The sequence below is a fragment of the Haliotis asinina genome, chromosome 4 (genome assembly GCF_037392515.1).
Source record: "Haliotis asinina isolate JCU_RB_2024 chromosome 4, JCU_Hal_asi_v2, whole genome shotgun sequence".
Taxonomy (NCBI): domain Eukaryota; kingdom Metazoa; phylum Mollusca; class Gastropoda; order Lepetellida; family Haliotidae; genus Haliotis; species Haliotis asinina.
In genome coordinates this window covers 69,045,877-69,065,258 of record NC_090283.1, presented here as the reverse complement: position 1 = coordinate 69,065,258, position 19,382 = coordinate 69,045,877, and the positions used below count along the sequence as shown (strand labels likewise).

The 19,382-nt window shown below is 39.9% G+C and overlaps 1 protein-coding gene across 1 annotated transcript; it reads left to right on the top strand.

The window, feature by feature from the left end:
• Window positions 1-3,575: 3,575 nt before the first annotated feature.
• On the top strand, window positions 3,576-14,381 carry LOC137281816 (uncharacterized). The gene is made up of 7 exons (XM_067813437.1): window positions 3,576-3,743; window positions 6,360-6,699; window positions 6,993-7,090; window positions 8,111-8,236; window positions 11,125-11,158; window positions 12,038-12,100; window positions 12,899-14,381. The coding sequence occupies exons 2-7, from the start codon at window positions 6,390-6,392 to the stop codon at window positions 13,600-13,602; spliced, it is 1,335 nt and encodes a 444-aa protein (XP_067669538.1). The 5' UTR covers window positions 3,576-3,743; window positions 6,360-6,389; the 3' UTR covers window positions 13,603-14,381.
• The last annotated feature ends 5,001 nt before the right edge of the window (window positions 14,382-19,382 follow it).

Sequence of the window (19,382 nt, the reverse complement as noted above, 5' to 3'; positions counted from 1 at the left end):
TGCAAATAGTTTCCCCGTGCAAAATAAAAGTGACACCCCTCTATACTTATCCGGGGCCCCGGCATCCCATTTGTGTCTGTAAATAGGTTTATTTATACTAAGAAGCAAGGATTCAAGCATTACACCACCATCAAGGTCTAAATTGAATAGCTTTACATATACAGGTAAAATAACGTCTTTACATGACTTAATACACTCATTCACAACATTATCTAACCCATAAACTTTGTTGCCTTTTAGACAATGGACAGCTGTCTAAAAGAATCTCCTGTCAGTGATCACAGAATGTGAAATATCATTATGTAAGTCACCTTCATGGAAAGAAATAACACAATCAACCTCGCAAGCTTGTTTGGTGTTAAGATCTTTAAAATGATTACGTAGTTTTTGCTTATTAATATATAAATTGTGATGTTTTCCTCAGAACGATTATTATCAAAACTGAATTTTTTCAGAAAGAAGTTTTGTCATTCTATTAATTACGTAATTTTAGGTACTGTCACGTTTTTAGTTATTAAATAGGGTTTCCAATTTTACTGTAATTTTACAAGCTTTCAGCAATTTTTAACGATTTGATTTATTCTAATCCAAACACACATTTTGAAACATGGTAATTACGCCTGAAAGCCCCACACTTGCTATTACACCAATGTTTATGCGTTTTACAACTTTTGGGTTGATATAAGCTTAGCGGTACCTGATGTGTTCAGCGCTAACAAACATGTTTGGCAAATCATTACAAACAGAATTTAAACATGATGCTACATCAACGTGGTTGACATTTTTCATTTACGTGCACAGAGTGTTTACAACAGATAAATCAATATTGTTTACAAAGTCATTTCGAAGTTTTATATTAACCCTATGTTCTTGTTGTTTATTCTCATCCCCGATGCACATATTTTTACAAGTGTAACCGCAATGTACATCTGAGTACACTGGATCAAACTCGTCCACTGCTAGCGTCTCGATTTGGGACAGTACGGTAGCAGAAGCAATACTTTACAGTAATCAACAGTACTGGTGTCCTTACACGTTAACTTCCCACAATTAACGATCCAGTGTTCTTACACAACTCAATCTATTTGTTCCCCTAGTTGTTAACGCAGTTGTGAGTGTGTGTGCGATCAAGCGGGATGTTTATGTTTACAAGTGATTGGACATTGGAAAATAGCTGTTCACTGTCAATATGGCCATGGATGTAAGACACATCAATTCGTACATAATCTTGTAAATCTCTAGTGCGAGCACTAACGTTGCCAGCTGAAGACATCATCGGGATTCGGGTATTTGACTGTGGTCATCTTCAAGTGCAGTGAAATGTTTCGATGAGGCGAATCTGCTATTCTCTGGGGAATGTATACACTCGCAACATACATATCATGCATATCTCAAGATACGTTTCTTGATAACGTACACCACGCATTGTGGTGTAATAGGGCAAAATGCACACGCAGAGTGGTATAGATAGAATCCCATTCACACAGAACTGCCTCATACGTTACAGATGCTTTGATTTAAATAATATATCCAGAACACACAATCTGTCATCCAGAAACGCAGCGAGTGTTTGAAACAGTGACTCCATTTCACTCCCAGTAGATGAGAGGTTATGATCAACTGTATATCCCTTAGAGAAAGATATGCTCCAAACACTAACCTCGGGGCTCATTCAATGGACTGATATGTCAGGAGGTGTTCCCGTGTAGATGAATGATTAGGTTTTGAAAATATATGATTGTGACAAAACAAAAGTTATTATTACATTAAGGGCTATGTAGTAGGAAAATAATGTTCCAGGGACTGTGAGGCAGCCGGATAAGGAGGTAACTATATCTGATTCGGAACTGTATCACCAAGATCAATGGTCATGTAGTGAGTTGTCGGATATAATGAAACAAAGTGAGAAGTATTGATGACAATAACCCTCATGACTCCTTCAGATGGCTCCTTGCCTTTCGTCTTCCTTATTCAGCAAACGCCGAAGGTTTGCAAGATAACAGTGTTGGTTACAGAGGATATTTCCAGGTAGTATGGGGATATTATCGGCTGTTCTCTTCCGTTTTCACTGAGGCCTCAGGAAAGACGTATTCAAACGGATCCAACTATCCCAGAGTAACTGGCACATAGCCGTGTAAGGAATATGGTTTCCTTTTGATTAAGGTGTCGTATGCGCCACCATTCCCTTTTGTTTCTCATCTAAATATCTGCGCATTTGGCGCAGTTTACCTTGATTCATGTCGCAGACAACCATTATCGATGGATATTCGAAGGGACATAACTCTCGCTCTTCTTATTCATCTAATGGCTGTTAACGTTTTAGTGTCGTGTATGTCTGATATGGATAAATTCTTCTGTAGATCATCGGTGATTTCTATGACCTATGACCTAGGGTCAGTGGGCGCAGAGGGGACACGCCAGGTGAAACCGATGAAGTAATTCTCGACTCAACTCAATATCCATATCTGTGCTAAAGATTCAGAGCGGGCCCAATTAAACCAGATAAATCAGATTCTATTTGTGATGATTAATATATTTTCTAAACACCGGTCAGTCAAGTGGTATGTGTTTCTTGGCATGAAATATATCGGTATGCCAGGAATGACACAGACAGACAGAGCTAAGCAAAACGGTGAACTCGTAAATTTGTGTTACATGCGGGATTATATATATAATCGGTGGAATGTCATTTCACATATAGAGATACACGTGGCAGTTCATTACAGAATGGTTTCACCTGAAACGTCACTGATGCAATACACATTCATGTTTCACTGTGCTGTGCAATGAAATTCATAGGCAGCAGTAGGAGTCAGCTATATTTTGGAACTTTTGATAGATTATCTGTTGACAAGCTATTGATATTAATAATGAACAGAGAAACAGTAACGTACGTTTCAGTCTGATATATGTTTAACATTATTTATATGATGTGAACATTGACACCAAAGCTGTGTTACTTGTGACAGACACTGACGATTAACATATGCAGCTTTACTGGGAAAGTGCGAGTATGTTTAAAATGGAGCATCGACTGTAGGTAAACACTTTCAATCATAAAGGACCCCATAAGATCAGGGTAAGAATGTATCTTCCGTACTCTATGCTTGTCGTACGAGACGACTAACGGGATCGGGTGGTCAGGCTCACTGGATTGGTTAACACAATGTACCCAATTGGGTAGATCCATACTCATGGGTTGTCGGGTCTAGATGCGATCATTAACAGACAGCCCCGCCATACAGGTGGAATATTGCCGAGTCAGGCGATCATTAACAGACTGCCCCGCCATACAGGTGGAATATTGCCGAGTCAGGCGTAATACTAAACTCTCTCTCTCTCTCTCTCTCTCTCTCTCTCTCTCTCTCTCTCTCTCACACACACACACACACACACACACACACACACACACACACATACACATACCATCCTTGTGACAGGCAGAGCCAAGTTCCTCATTTCAGTAGCATGATGTCACCGATTTACGGTAAAGGCACCCAATGAAAACACCCGGACAGCAGTGAAAACTCGGTCACCTGATCGTATTTGTGATGTGATGAAACATACCTATGCTTAGCCTGCGGGAGGCCGCGTTGTCGTCGTCATCGGGCATGTGTGAATTCCCAGCCATGAATAGATACAGGCTACACGCTCTAGTGGAGGTACGTCACAATATCAGCCCAGTGTCAACAGCTTCGAGGTAGAGGGCGCATTGTACATGATGAGTTAGTGTCTCCACACCTGTAAGTATATTCTTCACGTTGATTCTTACCTGACAGTGGCAATATGTATTGACAAAACTACATGAACTATTTCGCATGAGGTGACATATCGATTCTCTGATATATAGACACTGTCAAGACATGGTCGTTTATTTTGATATAAAAAGATTGAGACTAACGAGCTGAGTCTGTCTACTCAGATTTGACAGAACCATGTGCATTTCATTACGACGTTACACAATATACTGATAAAAACAGGCCACTATCCCTCGTAAGAGTATTCCCAGAATAGCCATTTGTGTGAGAAATACGGACATGACTTGCCATAAGTAGGTCGCCCATCAACAACTATCACCCATGTCACCTCAAGGTTGGGCACGGGGCCTTAAAAAGTACGAAAGGACTTTAGCGACAGGCATCCTCAGGTATGGATGGCCGGTAAACTTTACACCAGTGTGTATATATTTTCAAATGTCAAGGTCACCTGGAACAAGGCAAGCACAAGCGAGATTCGAATCAACTTTCTCATGATCGATTTGGTGACATAGGTATAGCTTACGTGTCGCATTCAGAGCTAAGTGAAATTGCATGAATAATTGTATTAGAAATTGCTGGGTTTTTTTCCTTAAAAAATGAAACCTGTGTAAAAAGTACATGCGCGAATCAACACAACTGCACACAGCACTGTTATCCGTAAAAAAATAATGCCTTGTTATGAATAAAAAGCTAAAAATAGATCTGTACCCGGAAGGTGCCTGATCTAAGTTTGATAACGCTTTTGACTGAAAGTATAGTCAGCATATCCATTACCCAATTAAAACATCCCAACAACAAATACCGTTCATCAACCATGATGTGTTTCTATTTATCATAAACGGACGTTATTCAACCTGTTGTTAGGGACCGTTGATTGATTAATATTTTATGTGAGCAAGAATGGTGACAAGCCACCCCCACGCCTCAGTACACGTGTACAACATTGATACCCTGCCTCTCCAGAACAAAACGGGTGACCACTGCTTAAGCTTATCATCAAACTCTTTCCCCAGCCGTACTTTACGGACGGTCCCTCAGTTATCGACATATCAACAACACAGCCTCTGTTACGATGTAGTCTGGCAAACAGGATACAGGTAGCTGGCTGTCCGCAGCTTAACAGGTGCGCTTTATCTATCCATGCGTGCAGACAAACAAACTCAATACACAGTCGGGGCCTGTGTGACTTGCATAATTCAGTTGCGCACAAAAGTCTCTTTTTATGAGACGGTTGCTCAGTCGTCTAAACACGCCGCTCCTCGATGCGCAGTTGCTGAAGCCAATGTCTGTGTATTCGAATCCCACGCTTTTCTCATGATTACTAGCATCTAAACGCACATGCACGTGAGCAGACACATCACAACCATTCAGTTAACATACCTAATGTATCTAAATAATTTCAAAAGGACTGAAAGTACTGACTTCCATACAACCTTTCTTACAGCGAAATCAGTGGCAACTCTTGGGATTGAGAGCATGCGATCAAATAAAACCTCCGTGCAAGTCTTAGTCAAGTTTGTTTATTGTTTACCATTGTAAATCGCCTCCAGAGGATACTTGTTTCTTTTCATGACCAAATAATAATTATTATGCTAATGTTTGTCTCTGGCGTTACGTTATTACCCAGACGGAATTGTACTGTCACAGTTACAACCAATCGTTTTGCGCGACTGTGTAGGTGCATACATCCGCTATTCAGGTACCCATTTTTAAACAGACTGAGTGCAGTGAGAAGGAAGTGCCTTGCACAGTGACACAAGACAGACCCAGGTCACAATTAATTGATTCGAAACCCGGGCGTTTGGCATAAGAGACCAGCATGCTAACCCCTACATTACTGTGCTCCACAATCCATACAACCTGAAACTCGTTAGTGCATACCTAGAAAATAAATGAATAAAAACAAATACACATAATCTGTTTAATATATTCATATAAGTATTCTGACCATTATTATGCGGGAGGGATTTCTTGCCCGCACGAACATTTGGGCTGACTGAATACCAGAATATATTTTGGGAAGATAGTAAATGGAGGGGTACTGGAAAATAATACAGTTTATGTATGTGCCGTTCTGTGGTAAGGAGTGCGAAGTACATTGCTTCGTGTAGAATATAATTGATTTACCCAACGACTTAGCAACGCTCATCAGCATCCATACATCCACGTGAAGTACACAGCAGGCCCCTAACTGATCTGTGATCAATACGGTGATCAAGATCGGTGATTTTGTTGATTGCCTGTCAAACACCACAGCGTTGATCGATTCTGATAATATTGATCTGTCCCAGATTCGATTATTACAGGTGATAGAGCTGGAATATTTCTCAGTGCAAAGAAAGAGAGTGTGTGTCTTTAGTTTTACGCCGCACTCAGTAATATAGTTATATTGCCATATTTATGTGTAAATGGTCATATGTTATTAGGGATTACAGTTATACAGGAGTGCAGATTCTAGCACTTCTGACCTTTTAGCTCCATTCGGGAATTGAACCCACACTCACCTAATCTATCTACCTTTCTAAGGACGTGTTTTTCATACGTATTACATACGTTCGGTTTGAAGTATAGACCTAATATCTTTGTTTCTACGTTACAAAGGATTTCTTCGTCAAATGGGAAACCGTTCTGATGGAAAACGTGGAAGTTGAGAACCAGACCGAAACAGTGGGCCATCAGTTCTTACTTCGTAAAAACTGGGTATTCTTCAAGGACAACCTTGAACCTCAGAAGGTGCTGGACTACTTGTATCAAGATGGCGTCTTCTCGGAAACAGATCGTGACATTGTCTTGTCCAAGGCAGTCAGAAGGGAGCGATGTGACGCCCTGCTAGATATACTCAAGAAGAAGGGACCCGATGCATATAAATCTTTTTGTGTCGCTCTAGATAAAGAACAAACCTTCATCAAAGAAAAACTAGACAAAATGTCAATTGAAAACGGTATTGACATATTTGTGGGTCTTCACTTCTTAACATTAAACATTTTCCATTGATAGGTTTAAATCCAACTTTTCTAAAAACAAATGTCCAACACAGCAATATATGTTTAAAGGATGTATGAAAAGTATCCAAAAGACTTTGCTTGTTATTACTGTTAAATGGACAGGTAAACTGCGGTAACCCTTGAAGTTTTCATTGTTCACATTGTCGAATGCTAATGGGTTTGAGTTACGACTTGGGGAACGAAATGTTGGTCTTCTCATCCGAACGCAGCATTTCATTTCTGTTGTTAGATTCTTTGGATCTCGTGTATGACAGCAGAGGGAAAACGGCAGAATATCTGGTGAGACAAAGCATGCGATTTGAAGAAGAAATTTCACGCTTAAAGGAGGTACTTACGATATTTATTAAGTCGCAAAACATTCTATGTAAATTTAGTACGACCAAACTTATAATCGTAGTATAGTTGTTGCTTTTTAATAATGCCTAAATGTCAGTGTAATCGCCAATGGCTGAGGGGATGGTGTAAATCCATCTTGGGTCCATGCAGATAGCAAAGGTACCTTAAGTCCCCATGGTCCCTAGTATGGTGATCTACCTTCAGTTGTTGGCGATCTAAAGCCCGTATTTGTTTGTCCAAATAGTGATATTTGTTTAAACTTTTCACACTAGTTTTAATTGTAACTGTGATATTCTAGTTGTTTTACTTTCCTTTGACAACAGGTTTTTATAATGTATACATATTTAATTTCCGTATCAAAATGTTCTAGTCACGATGTGGCTGAGATATTGCAGTGGTGACGTTAAATATTAACTCACTCACTATGACACTTATTGCTTAATATGTCATTCGGGTGTCGGTTTAGGAAACACAGACTATCACATAGCTTTCCTGGGAAACCACTTTTCTGTTATGAAATAACTTAATCTGTGAATTACTATGAGCCCCCGTCAAGAAAAGGTCGGATTAGAATTGATCTTCAGTACTCTATGCTTGTCGTAAGAGGCGACAGGTTGGTCAAGCTCGCTGACTTGGTAGACACGTGTAATCGTATCATAATTGTGTGGATGCCGTTCATGGTGTTGATGACTGGATTTTCTGGTAGAGACTCGATTATTTACAGACCACCTCCAAATAGCTGGAATACTTCAGAGTGCGATGTGAACTCACAATGACTCTTCAAGTAAAGGTTGAAAATGCACTACCTGACAGCATCATACAAAATATTACATATTTCCCCTCTCGGTTAAAGTAGTCTGACTGCGAGTGAGGGTTCGAGTCCCAAATGGGACTCAACGTCCAAATGTATCGTAAATTTGTACGTCGATATTTTGATAGATTATTTTGAAATGTTAACCCTCATATTATATTTTCTTTTTGCATAAATGCGCCGTTTATGTTTTACAACAGGAAAACAATGGAAAACAAAGAAAAATAGAAGAATATGAAGGACGAATAGCCCAGCTTCAGGACAACGAAGACACATTAAGAACACAGATGTCATCAAAGGAAGTCCTCTTCGTCTATCTCATTCAGGTAACGAACTAACAGGTGGCCAGTGCTTGCTGACTTGGTTGACACATGCCATCGTATCCCAATTGCGTGACTCGATAGTCATGGACTCAATCACTGGACTGTCTGGTCCTAACTCGTTTATTGGCAGTCGACGCCATATAGGTTGAATATTGCCGAGTGCGGCGTTAAACACAGAGAATCATTCAGGTAAATCTCATGGACATTCAAGGAAATTCCGGGCTGTTCCAAATTGTAGTATATGAAACAGACATGATGATATGCTGTACTGATGCTCTTGATGTCGACCTCTGGATAGTCGAGCTCCAAACTTACGGTCATGAGAAGGAGTGAATGAATTTTGCTTTTCCACCACCTTTAGCAATATTCCTGCAATATCATATAAAAAATGTTCCTCGTGCGTTGTGCCCTTGTGGAGAATCGAACCTGGGGGCCTCGGCGTTAGGAACAGTTGCCGGGAGGCTGACAGCTTTAAAAAATATTACCCGTGTCCACGATAACCGCCAAACTCGAAAACCGTTCGATCAGCTGTTTTTGAGTTCACTTGTACAGATCTATTTACCAACTTTAAATAGATAAATACCTTGTATGCTTCTCTCTCGGGTAATGCAGTCTGGTGTACACTTCCTACTGGCTACCGGGTAACACTGCTATAATGAGGCGTACATCATACCGTACCCCCCGAGGGAAAAGGATGCATTATTTACCCATACGAGCTAGAATACACAGGTAATTATTTTTGTGATATTCGCACATGTACTTTCCAGTCATTCTCAACGCTGACTGGTCAACTAAGCTGAGAAGAAATATTATTGGTTGGCGGAACTGCTTTTCATGTTCCAAATTCACTGACAAATTTTGCTGTTTCATTGATAATTAAAACTCGCTGTACTCACACAATCCGAGATTTAAAAATATAACACAGTTAAAATAATGTGAATACTCTCTTTATTAGGCATTATTATTTGCAATAAAATCGCGTTAAAATAGTAGCCTTTTAAAAATAAATAATCTTGAAACAAAAACCCAGAACAATCGTTTGCATTATTTGTACACAAGCATGGCCGCCATCGGGCTAACCCCGATCAAGGTCAGTGACCTAGTTCAAGTTGACGGTGACCTTATTAAGAAGAGTGATAAGAATTTTACAGTCATTGACTTCCTACAACCTGTTTGTTGTCAAAACTGAGTTGGGGGAGAAACAGAAGCGACACGATGCCGACCTTAAAGTCACTCTCCTAACCAGAGTTCCATGCGACGAGCCAACATAGTATCTCTGCCACAGGCGAGAAATATGTGACGATTCCTCACATCTTACACAGTTCATTCAATATAATGTGCACATTTCACAACTGCTTTATTTTTCACGAGTCTACACATCTGATTAAATATCGTTGTTAAAATGGTTCAGTTTCACTGAGAAATTATTCTAAAACGTGTAACACTATTTCCATTTGTGCAGCGATCCTTTGTTTGCATGGGTTGTACGGCTCCACGTGCCATCATCGAAGCCTAATGGAGAACAAACGATGCAGCCGGTTTGAAATATAAATATGTATTGTCATAAACCTTATTGATGCAGTTGTAGAAGAATATTTACGTAACAGTGTAAAATAATATGAAAACCTCGCCAACGCTTGCGTTATGCCAGTCTCATGCTTATTTACAAACAAGAGAAAAGTCCGGTCACGTGATATGCAAATTAGCCTGTGGAAGTGATGTTATGCTAAGTCATCGCTGCGCCGGAGTGTGCCTTAAAGTGTCTCATGTGAGTCGGCGTCCATGCCATTGAACGTCACAGTCTTTGTCGCATGTGGAAAATCTTCATTATGAACACGTATACGATATTCTCCGGTCCAATTTATGATAGTGTATTTCACTTCAAAATCTCGAATGACTCATCTGTCAGCCTACTATCGGCTCAAAAAAGGTGTATTCTTCCCACTGACTCGGATTCTGACTAGAGTTATCCTTATCGACTAAGACCAACGACATGACTGTGACACTGAACACCTTCCACTGAACAAATTCAAACTTGAGTTTCTTGACAGAAATCTTTTCGAGATGTATTCGTGGGATCGTTGTCTTTTAGAATTCCTTACTTTAACCCTTGACTTTCCCGAAAAATGGCAGTATTTTGTCGAAGTGTGTTTCAACACTACACCGCCAGCCGTCACTAGACACACGTCAGACATGAATCAACAATGTTCCGGCGCACTACTTCATCAAATATCGTTTTCGTTGTTTTTAAGATCAGTGGTACTGCATGATCTTTACCTTAATAACAAATGTTGATAAATTATTCCATTAAACACATTTTGTTGTATTTTATAGCGATTGCACGAGGTACTATTTTTCATAGCGTGCAGTTATATTGCTACCGCTTGAGAAGTTAGGTTTAGTACGGGCTTAAATAGCTGTTTGAGGTTACACGTGCTGTCTGCGGGGTGTGTTTACTTCGTGATTCTTCTTTATAAATTACACTATGGGTAATAAATAGAATAACCAACTCTGTACGAGTGATTACGGGATATATGCCCTCGTTAAAATAATATTGAGCATATTTTCTGTAATCACCAGCACCTCGTTGGCTATTTTCTAGATATGATATATGTTATAGCATATATCAGGTTACTTGAGTTACGGTTAACTCAAAACCTGGAATATCGGACAGAATCTGAGCAAGTTCATGTTTGATTGTACATCCATTGTAAATACCAAAAGCTGGAGCAGTTGGAGTATTCAGTTGCTGCCAATCGATCTTGCGAGCAAGAGTATGTTATAATGATGACATACTGCACATGTATTGATTGTATCTTGATTGTGTTGATCTGCATATAACCACAACTTCATTTAGATCGTCATGCGTGTTATTATTCTACTCCTTGCAGGACTGTAAACGGAAGCTGAACGAAATGGAGAAAGGTAGGGACAATCCTTCTGATACGCCGTTATATACTTTCTGTGTTGACAGCAGATGCAGCCATTCCGTCAGTCATGTATTGATATGAAACACATGTTTACAGTTGGTATGAAGCATGCTAACCGAAAGTTTCAGTGTTGACACACCGCCATCTTCAAAGAATGAGATGGGGCGGTGTGGTAATTTGATGGTTAAAGTGTCTCTCCCGGGTTCGGTTATCCATAGGGGTACAATGTGTGAAGTCCATTTCTGGTATCATTCGCTTGAATATTGCTAAAAGTGCCGTAGAACTAGACTCAGTCAAACCGCGATATACCCATTGATCTTTTATTACACTCACTAAATACTCATGAACGCGATCATACGGCTAGATATTGGATCATCCACGGATGTTGCTGAACTTAGTTTACAGAAAAAGTTATTGTTAGCGTTGAAAGATGTCTAATGCCCCTGCCTAAAAATGTGTGAGCAAAATTGTTTTACCGTCGTTAAATTGTATTTTAGTTGATATGATTTTATTGTATGGCGGAAGTCCAAAATGACGAAGATCTAGGGCGTTGAAAATTTCGCGAATAAATACGGATACGGATATGTAATACGGACATGTATATCGTGTTCATCCCTGTCTTGTTTCAACAAAATAGGTCTCACTGGCAATAGATAAGGTGTCGAGGGTCCCGTTACAGGATGCAGTCGTATCGTTACGACCTGTCGTGACGTTACTGTTTACCCTAGGCTTACGAATGTTGTGGCGCTGCAAACGCGTTGGTAATCGGGTCCGAGGTTTGTAATGAGTGTGCTGCCAGTGAAAAGGACAGAACCAGGTTTAACTCGCAACACATGTATCAGTTACATTTCAATGTAGCCTATTAACATTTCAGCCATAACAGACCCAGTGTGCTGGTTGCACGATGCAGATGGAAACACCGACAGAATCCTCAGGTGTATGTATGAAACGATTTCTCTGTAGGTGTATATGAACCTTGTTTGAATCCTCGGCCAAACAAGTTTTTAAGGTCCCCACTTTTTGTAGTCAAACAATAGTAGGATGCGATTATTTACCTTGACGCAATATAAAAACACTCAGCTATTCTACCGTCATGCAGAATACCCAGTTCGGTTTATTCACATGTCTGGCGTGCCTCGTCGAACTTTGCTGGAAGATTGCTGGGTGCGAGAGGTAAACAACTGTATGGAATCGTCAGACCTATGTGATAACACATTCCGTATACACCGGTTATAATGCCGCTCTCTGTTTAGGGGAAATATGGCATTGTATCCAGGGTGGCATTATAGCCAGGTAGGACAGCTAGAGTAATCAACAAGCTGATTGACCCGATGACTCCTGTAAGTAATCTTAAATGACTGGATAACTGAACAACGAACATCATCAATGGGGGAAACCCATCGTCTGTGTGTTTGTTTTGTATTGATGGATCCACTAATATGTTAATCCCGACTGTTAGAGTTGAAAAATAAAAAAAATTGTCTTTGTAAGGAATCATCATTCCGGTAGCTTTGAGAACCATGCTACCTTAACATCCATCTCAAGGGAATTTGATGGAGCGGTTAAAACGTCAGCTGGTTGCGCGGAAGACCCGGGTTCGATTCCCCATAGGGGCAGAATGTATGAAATCCATATCTGGTGTCCCTCGCCGTGATATTGCTGGAATATTGCAATAAAGGTGGCTCAGTAGACCTTCCACGCTCATACATTAAGTACAGTTTTCGTCTGTCTGCAGGTCCCGTGTTAGCATTTGACAAGATGGAAGCATCCCACCTCGTGAACAGAAATCAAGCGTTGGACATTCATAAGGCAGCACCAATACGATCACATGACATAACAGCAAACAGTGAAACTTTGGTTGATCCGTCTGACTTAGATGTCTCCATCACATCCCCCACCTTGCCCCCGAGAATGACCCAGACGTTCCCTCTGCAACCATTCATCCCTTCGCGAAGAGCACCACTTTACTGGGAAGCAGCACCAACGGTCCATCTCCGAGAAAGACAGGTGTTTGCCCCTCCGCTCCTGGAGATAGGAATGTGTGATGAAAAGGAGGCATGCTGGGAAAGCGGCGGCCCTTGTCACCAGCCGCATTCCTGGGGTCTCAGCGTTGAACTCTGCTCTAAGCACACGTTTAAATACTGCACTGTGATATGGACCGAGGGCAAGCGTTTAGGTTGCCTTGAAGGTGCTTTCGACAATACTCCTGGCACAAGAGCTGCACTGTTGTATGGCATTGTGTTAGACGTCAAAAATGGCAAACTTGGATTCATTGACTTCAATAAAGCTGTTGTGTTGGAGACGTTTGATGTGAGTTCCACAGAATTCCTGTGTCCCATGTTCAAGGTGGGACAGTGCGTGGACATGACTGTGATATCAGGGAGTCACATTTCACTGACCAAAGAAAAGCAGGCCCTAATCCTTCAGGCTTTGTCGTGACTTTCATTGTCGCTACCTTGACGGAAATCACCATGACTGGGAATGAATGCCATGAATGGTGTGGTGGACTTGTATGACCTCATGTATGGAGGTCGGTTTGTCCAGGAGCGATCTTGGTCAGGTTTCAAACGGTGTCACGGGTACGCATAAGCGAAGGACAAAAATCTTATTGTGATGCAATGATGGGCTAGTGGATACAGCCTTTCCATGTTTCCACAAAACCCTTTCCACATTTGACAAAACCCTTCCCACGTTTCCACAAAACCCTTTTCACGTTTCGACAAAACATTTTTCACATTTCACCAAACCCCACTCCACGTTTCAACAAAATCTGTTCTACGTTTGGACAAAGTGCCTTCCACGTTTCCACAAGACCCTTTCCATGTTCCCACAAACTCTTTCCATCTTTCCACAAAACCCTTTACACATTCTGACAAAACCCTTTCCACGTTCCCAAAATCTCTTTCTAGGTGTTGACAAAACCCTTTCCACGTTTCCAAACAACCCTTTCCATGTTTCAACAAAACCCTTTCTATGTTTTGGCAAAACACTTTCCATATTCTCACAAAATGCTTTGCACTTTTCAACGAAACCCTGGCAAAACTCATTCCACATTTCCAAAAACCCCTTTTCCACGTTTAAAAAAAACACTTCCATGTTTTGACAAAACCCTTTCCACGTTTCAACAAACCCTTTCCAGGTTTCATAAAATGCTTTCCACGTTTTGAATCCTTTGTGGAAAATGCAATCGTAAATAAACAACATGCTGTATCAATTTTCTTTGATCTTGAGAAAGCTTATGATACGACCTGGAAGCATGGTATTTTGAGGGATTTACATGAATTTGGATTGAGAGGTCGTTTGCCTCTTTTTATATCAGAGTTTTTAAAAGAAAGATCTTAATACTAAACAAAATGACAGACAAAATACTACCTTGAGGGACACCCTGATCCTGATTGTAATGATCAGGGTGTCCCTCAAGGTAGTATTTTGTCTGTCATTTTGTTTAGTATTAAGATCAACAGTTTATCCAAGGTTTTAAATGATTCAATTGATGGATCATTATTTGTGGATGATTTTAATATTTCTTGTCGTGGTAAAAATATGCACACTATTGAAAGACAACTGCAGTTACGTTTGAACAAAATAAATAAATGGTGTCTTGAAAATGGCTTCAAATTTTCTAAATCCAAAACTAATTGCATACATTTTTGTAGAAAATATAAGCCGCATAATTACCCTGAACTATCTTTAAATGGCACTCCCATCAAGGTTGTAAAGGAGGCCAAGTTCCTGGGTTTAATTTTCGATTCTCATTTAACTTTCTTGCCACACATTAAATCCCTTAAAGCTAAATGTCTGAAGGCACTAGATTTGTTAAAGGTTGTTTCAAATTCTAAGTGGGGAGGGGATCAAGTTACCCTCCTTCACATATACAGATCATTGGTACGATCTAAACTTGATTATGGCTCCATTGTGTATGGTGGAGCCTGTAAAAGCAACCTCAAACTATTAGATTCTGTCCATCACCAAGGTCTAAGACTTTGTCTTGGATCTTTTAGAACCTCACCTGTTGCCAGTCTCTATGTTGAGGCTGATGAATCATCTCTTTCACAACGCCGTATAAAACTGTCTTTACAATACATTACTAAACTATATTCTAATAAATCTAACCCAGCCTATGACTGTGTGTTCAATCCGCTTTATGAAAATTTGTATGACAAGAGGTCTTCTCTTGTCCCACCTCTAGGACACAGAATTAAACCCTTTCTTTCTTCGGGCAGAATTGAGCTGGAAAACATAGCTCCCTCCCGTCTCCTTTCTTCTCCTCCTTGGCAGTTGGTTAGGCCACAAGTTGACCTAACATTAACTTCATTTAAAAAATCAGAAACTAATGAACTACAATATAAACAAGAATATAATCAATTAAAACATAAATATAGCAATTACAAACCCTTATTTACAGATGGATCCAAGGACGGTGGTGCAGTAGCTTGTGCCACTGTCATTGGATCGAGAACAATATCTTCTAGACTTCCCGATAGCAGCTCTATTTTTACTGCAGAAGCAAACGCCATATTAACTGCTCTTCAATATATTCAAAGACACCCTAAACATAAACAGTATATAATCTATTCAGACTCTCTCTCTTGCCTTCAGACTATTAAAAATATTTCTTGTAAACATCCACTTTTAATAGAAATTATTTAACTGTATAATGATCTTGCTACTGGCCAGTGCGACATTGTTCTTTGTTGGTTACCTAGTCACGTTGGCATTTCTGGTAACACAATGGCCGATCTTGCTGCTAAAGCAGCACTAAGCAAATCTGTGACACCACTTCTTGTTCCATACTCAGATTATAAAGCTGCAATAAGATCTTATATCCGTGATCTGATGCAGAAGAAGTGGGACACCCAAGTAGGTATAAATAAATTACATGAAATAAAACCTTATATCGGTTTTACTTACTTGGGTTGTCAGTCCAGATTTGAGGAGGTCATTATGCGACGATGTCGCATTGGCCATACGAGGTATACTCACGAGTATTTATTAAAAGGTGAAGATCCTCCGTTTTGTATCCCTTGTGATGAAAGAATCACAGTCAAGCATGTCCTGCTTGACTGTGTTGAATACTCCATCACAAGGGATAAATATTTTAATTCACGAACTTTGAAGGATCTTTTTAATTCTGTTAGCTCTCATTTAATTATTGCATTTTTAAAAGAATTAGATTTGCTAAATGAATTGTAAATAGATAAATATTTTATGCTTGGAAGTTTGAATCAGTAACTTAGAGTGTTAGTGGCTGTATCCTCGAGGGGGGTTAAAGCACTGTAAAATTATTGTCCTCCTGAGACGGTACGTAAGTCCCAAAACATTTGAAGTCAAATTTGATCTTCCATTTTGTCTTAGCCGTAGAATATGTGTCATTTTAATTTGTGGCTAATCTTGCTTACAATCACCATCAACTGAGGGGATGATGTAAATCCAGCTAGGGACCATGCAGGTAGCAGAAGTACTGTAAGTCCCCATGGCCCCTAGTATGGTGATCTACCTTCAGTTGTTGGTGATCTATATAGCCTGTTTTTATATTGTATTGTCTGAATAGGAATATTAGTTTTAACTTTTCACGCTAGTTTTATTTCTTATTGTGATATTCTAGTTGTTTTACTGTCCGTCGTCGACAGGTTTTTATCATAAACATAGATTCCTTTTTTAAGAATGCTCTCGTCACGATATGGCTGCAATACTGCCGATGTGACGTTAAATGTTAACTCACTCACTCACTTTCCACGTTTTGAGAAACCCTCTCCACATTCTGAAAAAGTTGCAAGTACCCTACACTTACCGAGGATATTGATATCAGTAGACACGAGGATGAGATTCTGTTTATCATCAAAAATCATTCTTCATTAGCTTTCAACGAAAAATATACTTCTAACTTCTTGAAAGTTCTTGTGCAAACAAGAAAACAATGGCAATCGGGCCCACTATTAACTGTACTTGTGTATAGCTTGCGTGGCATTACAAAACAAGAGGAAGCAATCGCCGTATGTGAAGTGACGCTTCGGTGTTGTTGCTTCCGTAACATAAAATAGCTAAGTGAGTGTACTGATAAAAGCCTTAGAACTCGCAAAATTTTGTCGTCGCATTCATGGTATTGACTGTTCAATCGCAAAATGTTTTCAACGTAAAGATTTCCTGGTTTACAGTACATCTCTCAACACTGTCATACTATAAGACTTGCAGTTCGGCGATGGCGTTATGACGTCATAAACTTCATAGCGTCATAGTATTGTCAGGACTGTTGGCAAAACGATAGCTCCAAGGAGATATCATGTGATCTCACACAAGTGATATCTCCTGTGGAACACAGTTGTGGTGATAAAGTGATATTCTGTTGAGTAAACGGCGGTTATAGTCGTTTGTGAGGCTTGTATATACGCATCATTAGCTCTTACGTCTATTCTTTTAGAGGTATGTAAAAGACAAACACATAATTAACTCCTTTTATTTTTAACGGCAGTGACTGTGCATGTGTTTTTCATGCGTCAGTTCGAGGGTAGCCGTCAACTGGTGTGGGAGGTCTTAATAAACCTTTTAAACTCAACGTGCATGCCTATGTCATTCAAGATTAACAAGCAAGATGTCAACATATTTTCACCCAAACTTGACTTGTATATAGCCTTTGCCTTTGCCGCTGACAAGTAGAGGAGCGACATTGTATGTACTCTGCATATCATTGGAGGGAAATATAGACTTTTCATTCCTTCCCGTATTCCGGTTATATATAACAATGGAAGTGAGGATGTTGACAGGGACGGCTATCAACACGACTAGATACAACAAAGACACACGTGAGCAAGTTCATCATGAAGCTCAATATTCATTTCGAAAATCCCTGTAACTGTCGTAAGAGTTATTTTCCGCTAAATAAATACTTCCATATGACGTTTTGCTGTATAGTCAATTTTGAAGGACTGAGATTCATGTGTTCATTTCAGTGAAATTTCACGTTTGCCACAGTGAAAATATCAAGCTGGGAATACTGGAAGGGACATCCTCGCTCCAGCCTGACTACAAAACATCCTGCCTCACATTATTCTTTTGTCTCCATATTTAAAGAAATAGAAATACATTTGTATCGCTAATATTTGTGTTATAGTGGCGGACAGGATATAGTGAGTTCCAATGTGTTATTAACCACAGACTACGGGTATGAGTGAGATACCAGTTTATTTCCATATATTTCGGGAAGTACACACCCTGTAATAACAATAATATACACGATGTGCACAACATTAAATTCCATCTGATGAACATGCCATATACCATAACAACAACCATATACATGTATTACGCCATGCAATATAACACAGGTCTCTTACGTGATTACATGTTTACAGTAATCAACAAAATGAATGTTGCATAACGAATTTTATTGCTAAAACGGATAGAATATTATCATTAAAACGCCCGCACGTTATCAGAAATGAGCGGGCCACTGTAGCTTGATAATGCCCGCAAAATGCTTGACGACGGGCCATTACCAAGCCCGTTGTTAGGTGACGTCATAAGTAGCTCAGCTGTTGAAGTTCAATCACCTACGGCTCGTTTGAACTTGAGCTCATTATTGACAATATATCTGGCTCACATTCGTCACATGCACCTGTGCCATCATGCACTTCCTTGCCTGTGCCAACCATAACAATTGTACCATAAATTACAACATTTCAGTCAAAATATCGACTGCAAGGCTAACGTTGTTGAGAACTGAAAACAGTGACGTCATCTGTGTTGTTCTACGACGTGTCTATATTTGTGAAATATGTGTCATTGACCTCTGTCGTTTTGTTGTTGGCAGTAAATGCTTCTATGCCGATGCCGTTGTTTTTATTCTTTTTTATTATTAAAAAATATATTTATTTTAGCTATAATAACGGTAACGATATTTTTCAGGGCATCTCATTTGCAGTAGCCTTCGGTCCTTTCAACTGCGCTCCTTCGTCGGGCAGTTAATGAAAGACCTCAGGCTTTTGAAAATGATAATGCCCAGGGCCCGGTTGTTCAAAGTACCGTTATTTTACATACCGTTAAACACTAACGACCCGTTAAATAGCTAACGAAAAGTTAGTTAACAGTAAGTTAAGATTTGGTTGCTGGAAGGTCTTTTTAACAGGCCGTTAACTAACGGTGTGATTTGAGGTTAACAGCCTGTTAAGGACCTTACCATTACCCACAATTCCTTGAACACTGTCCCAGGCTTCCCTGTCAAA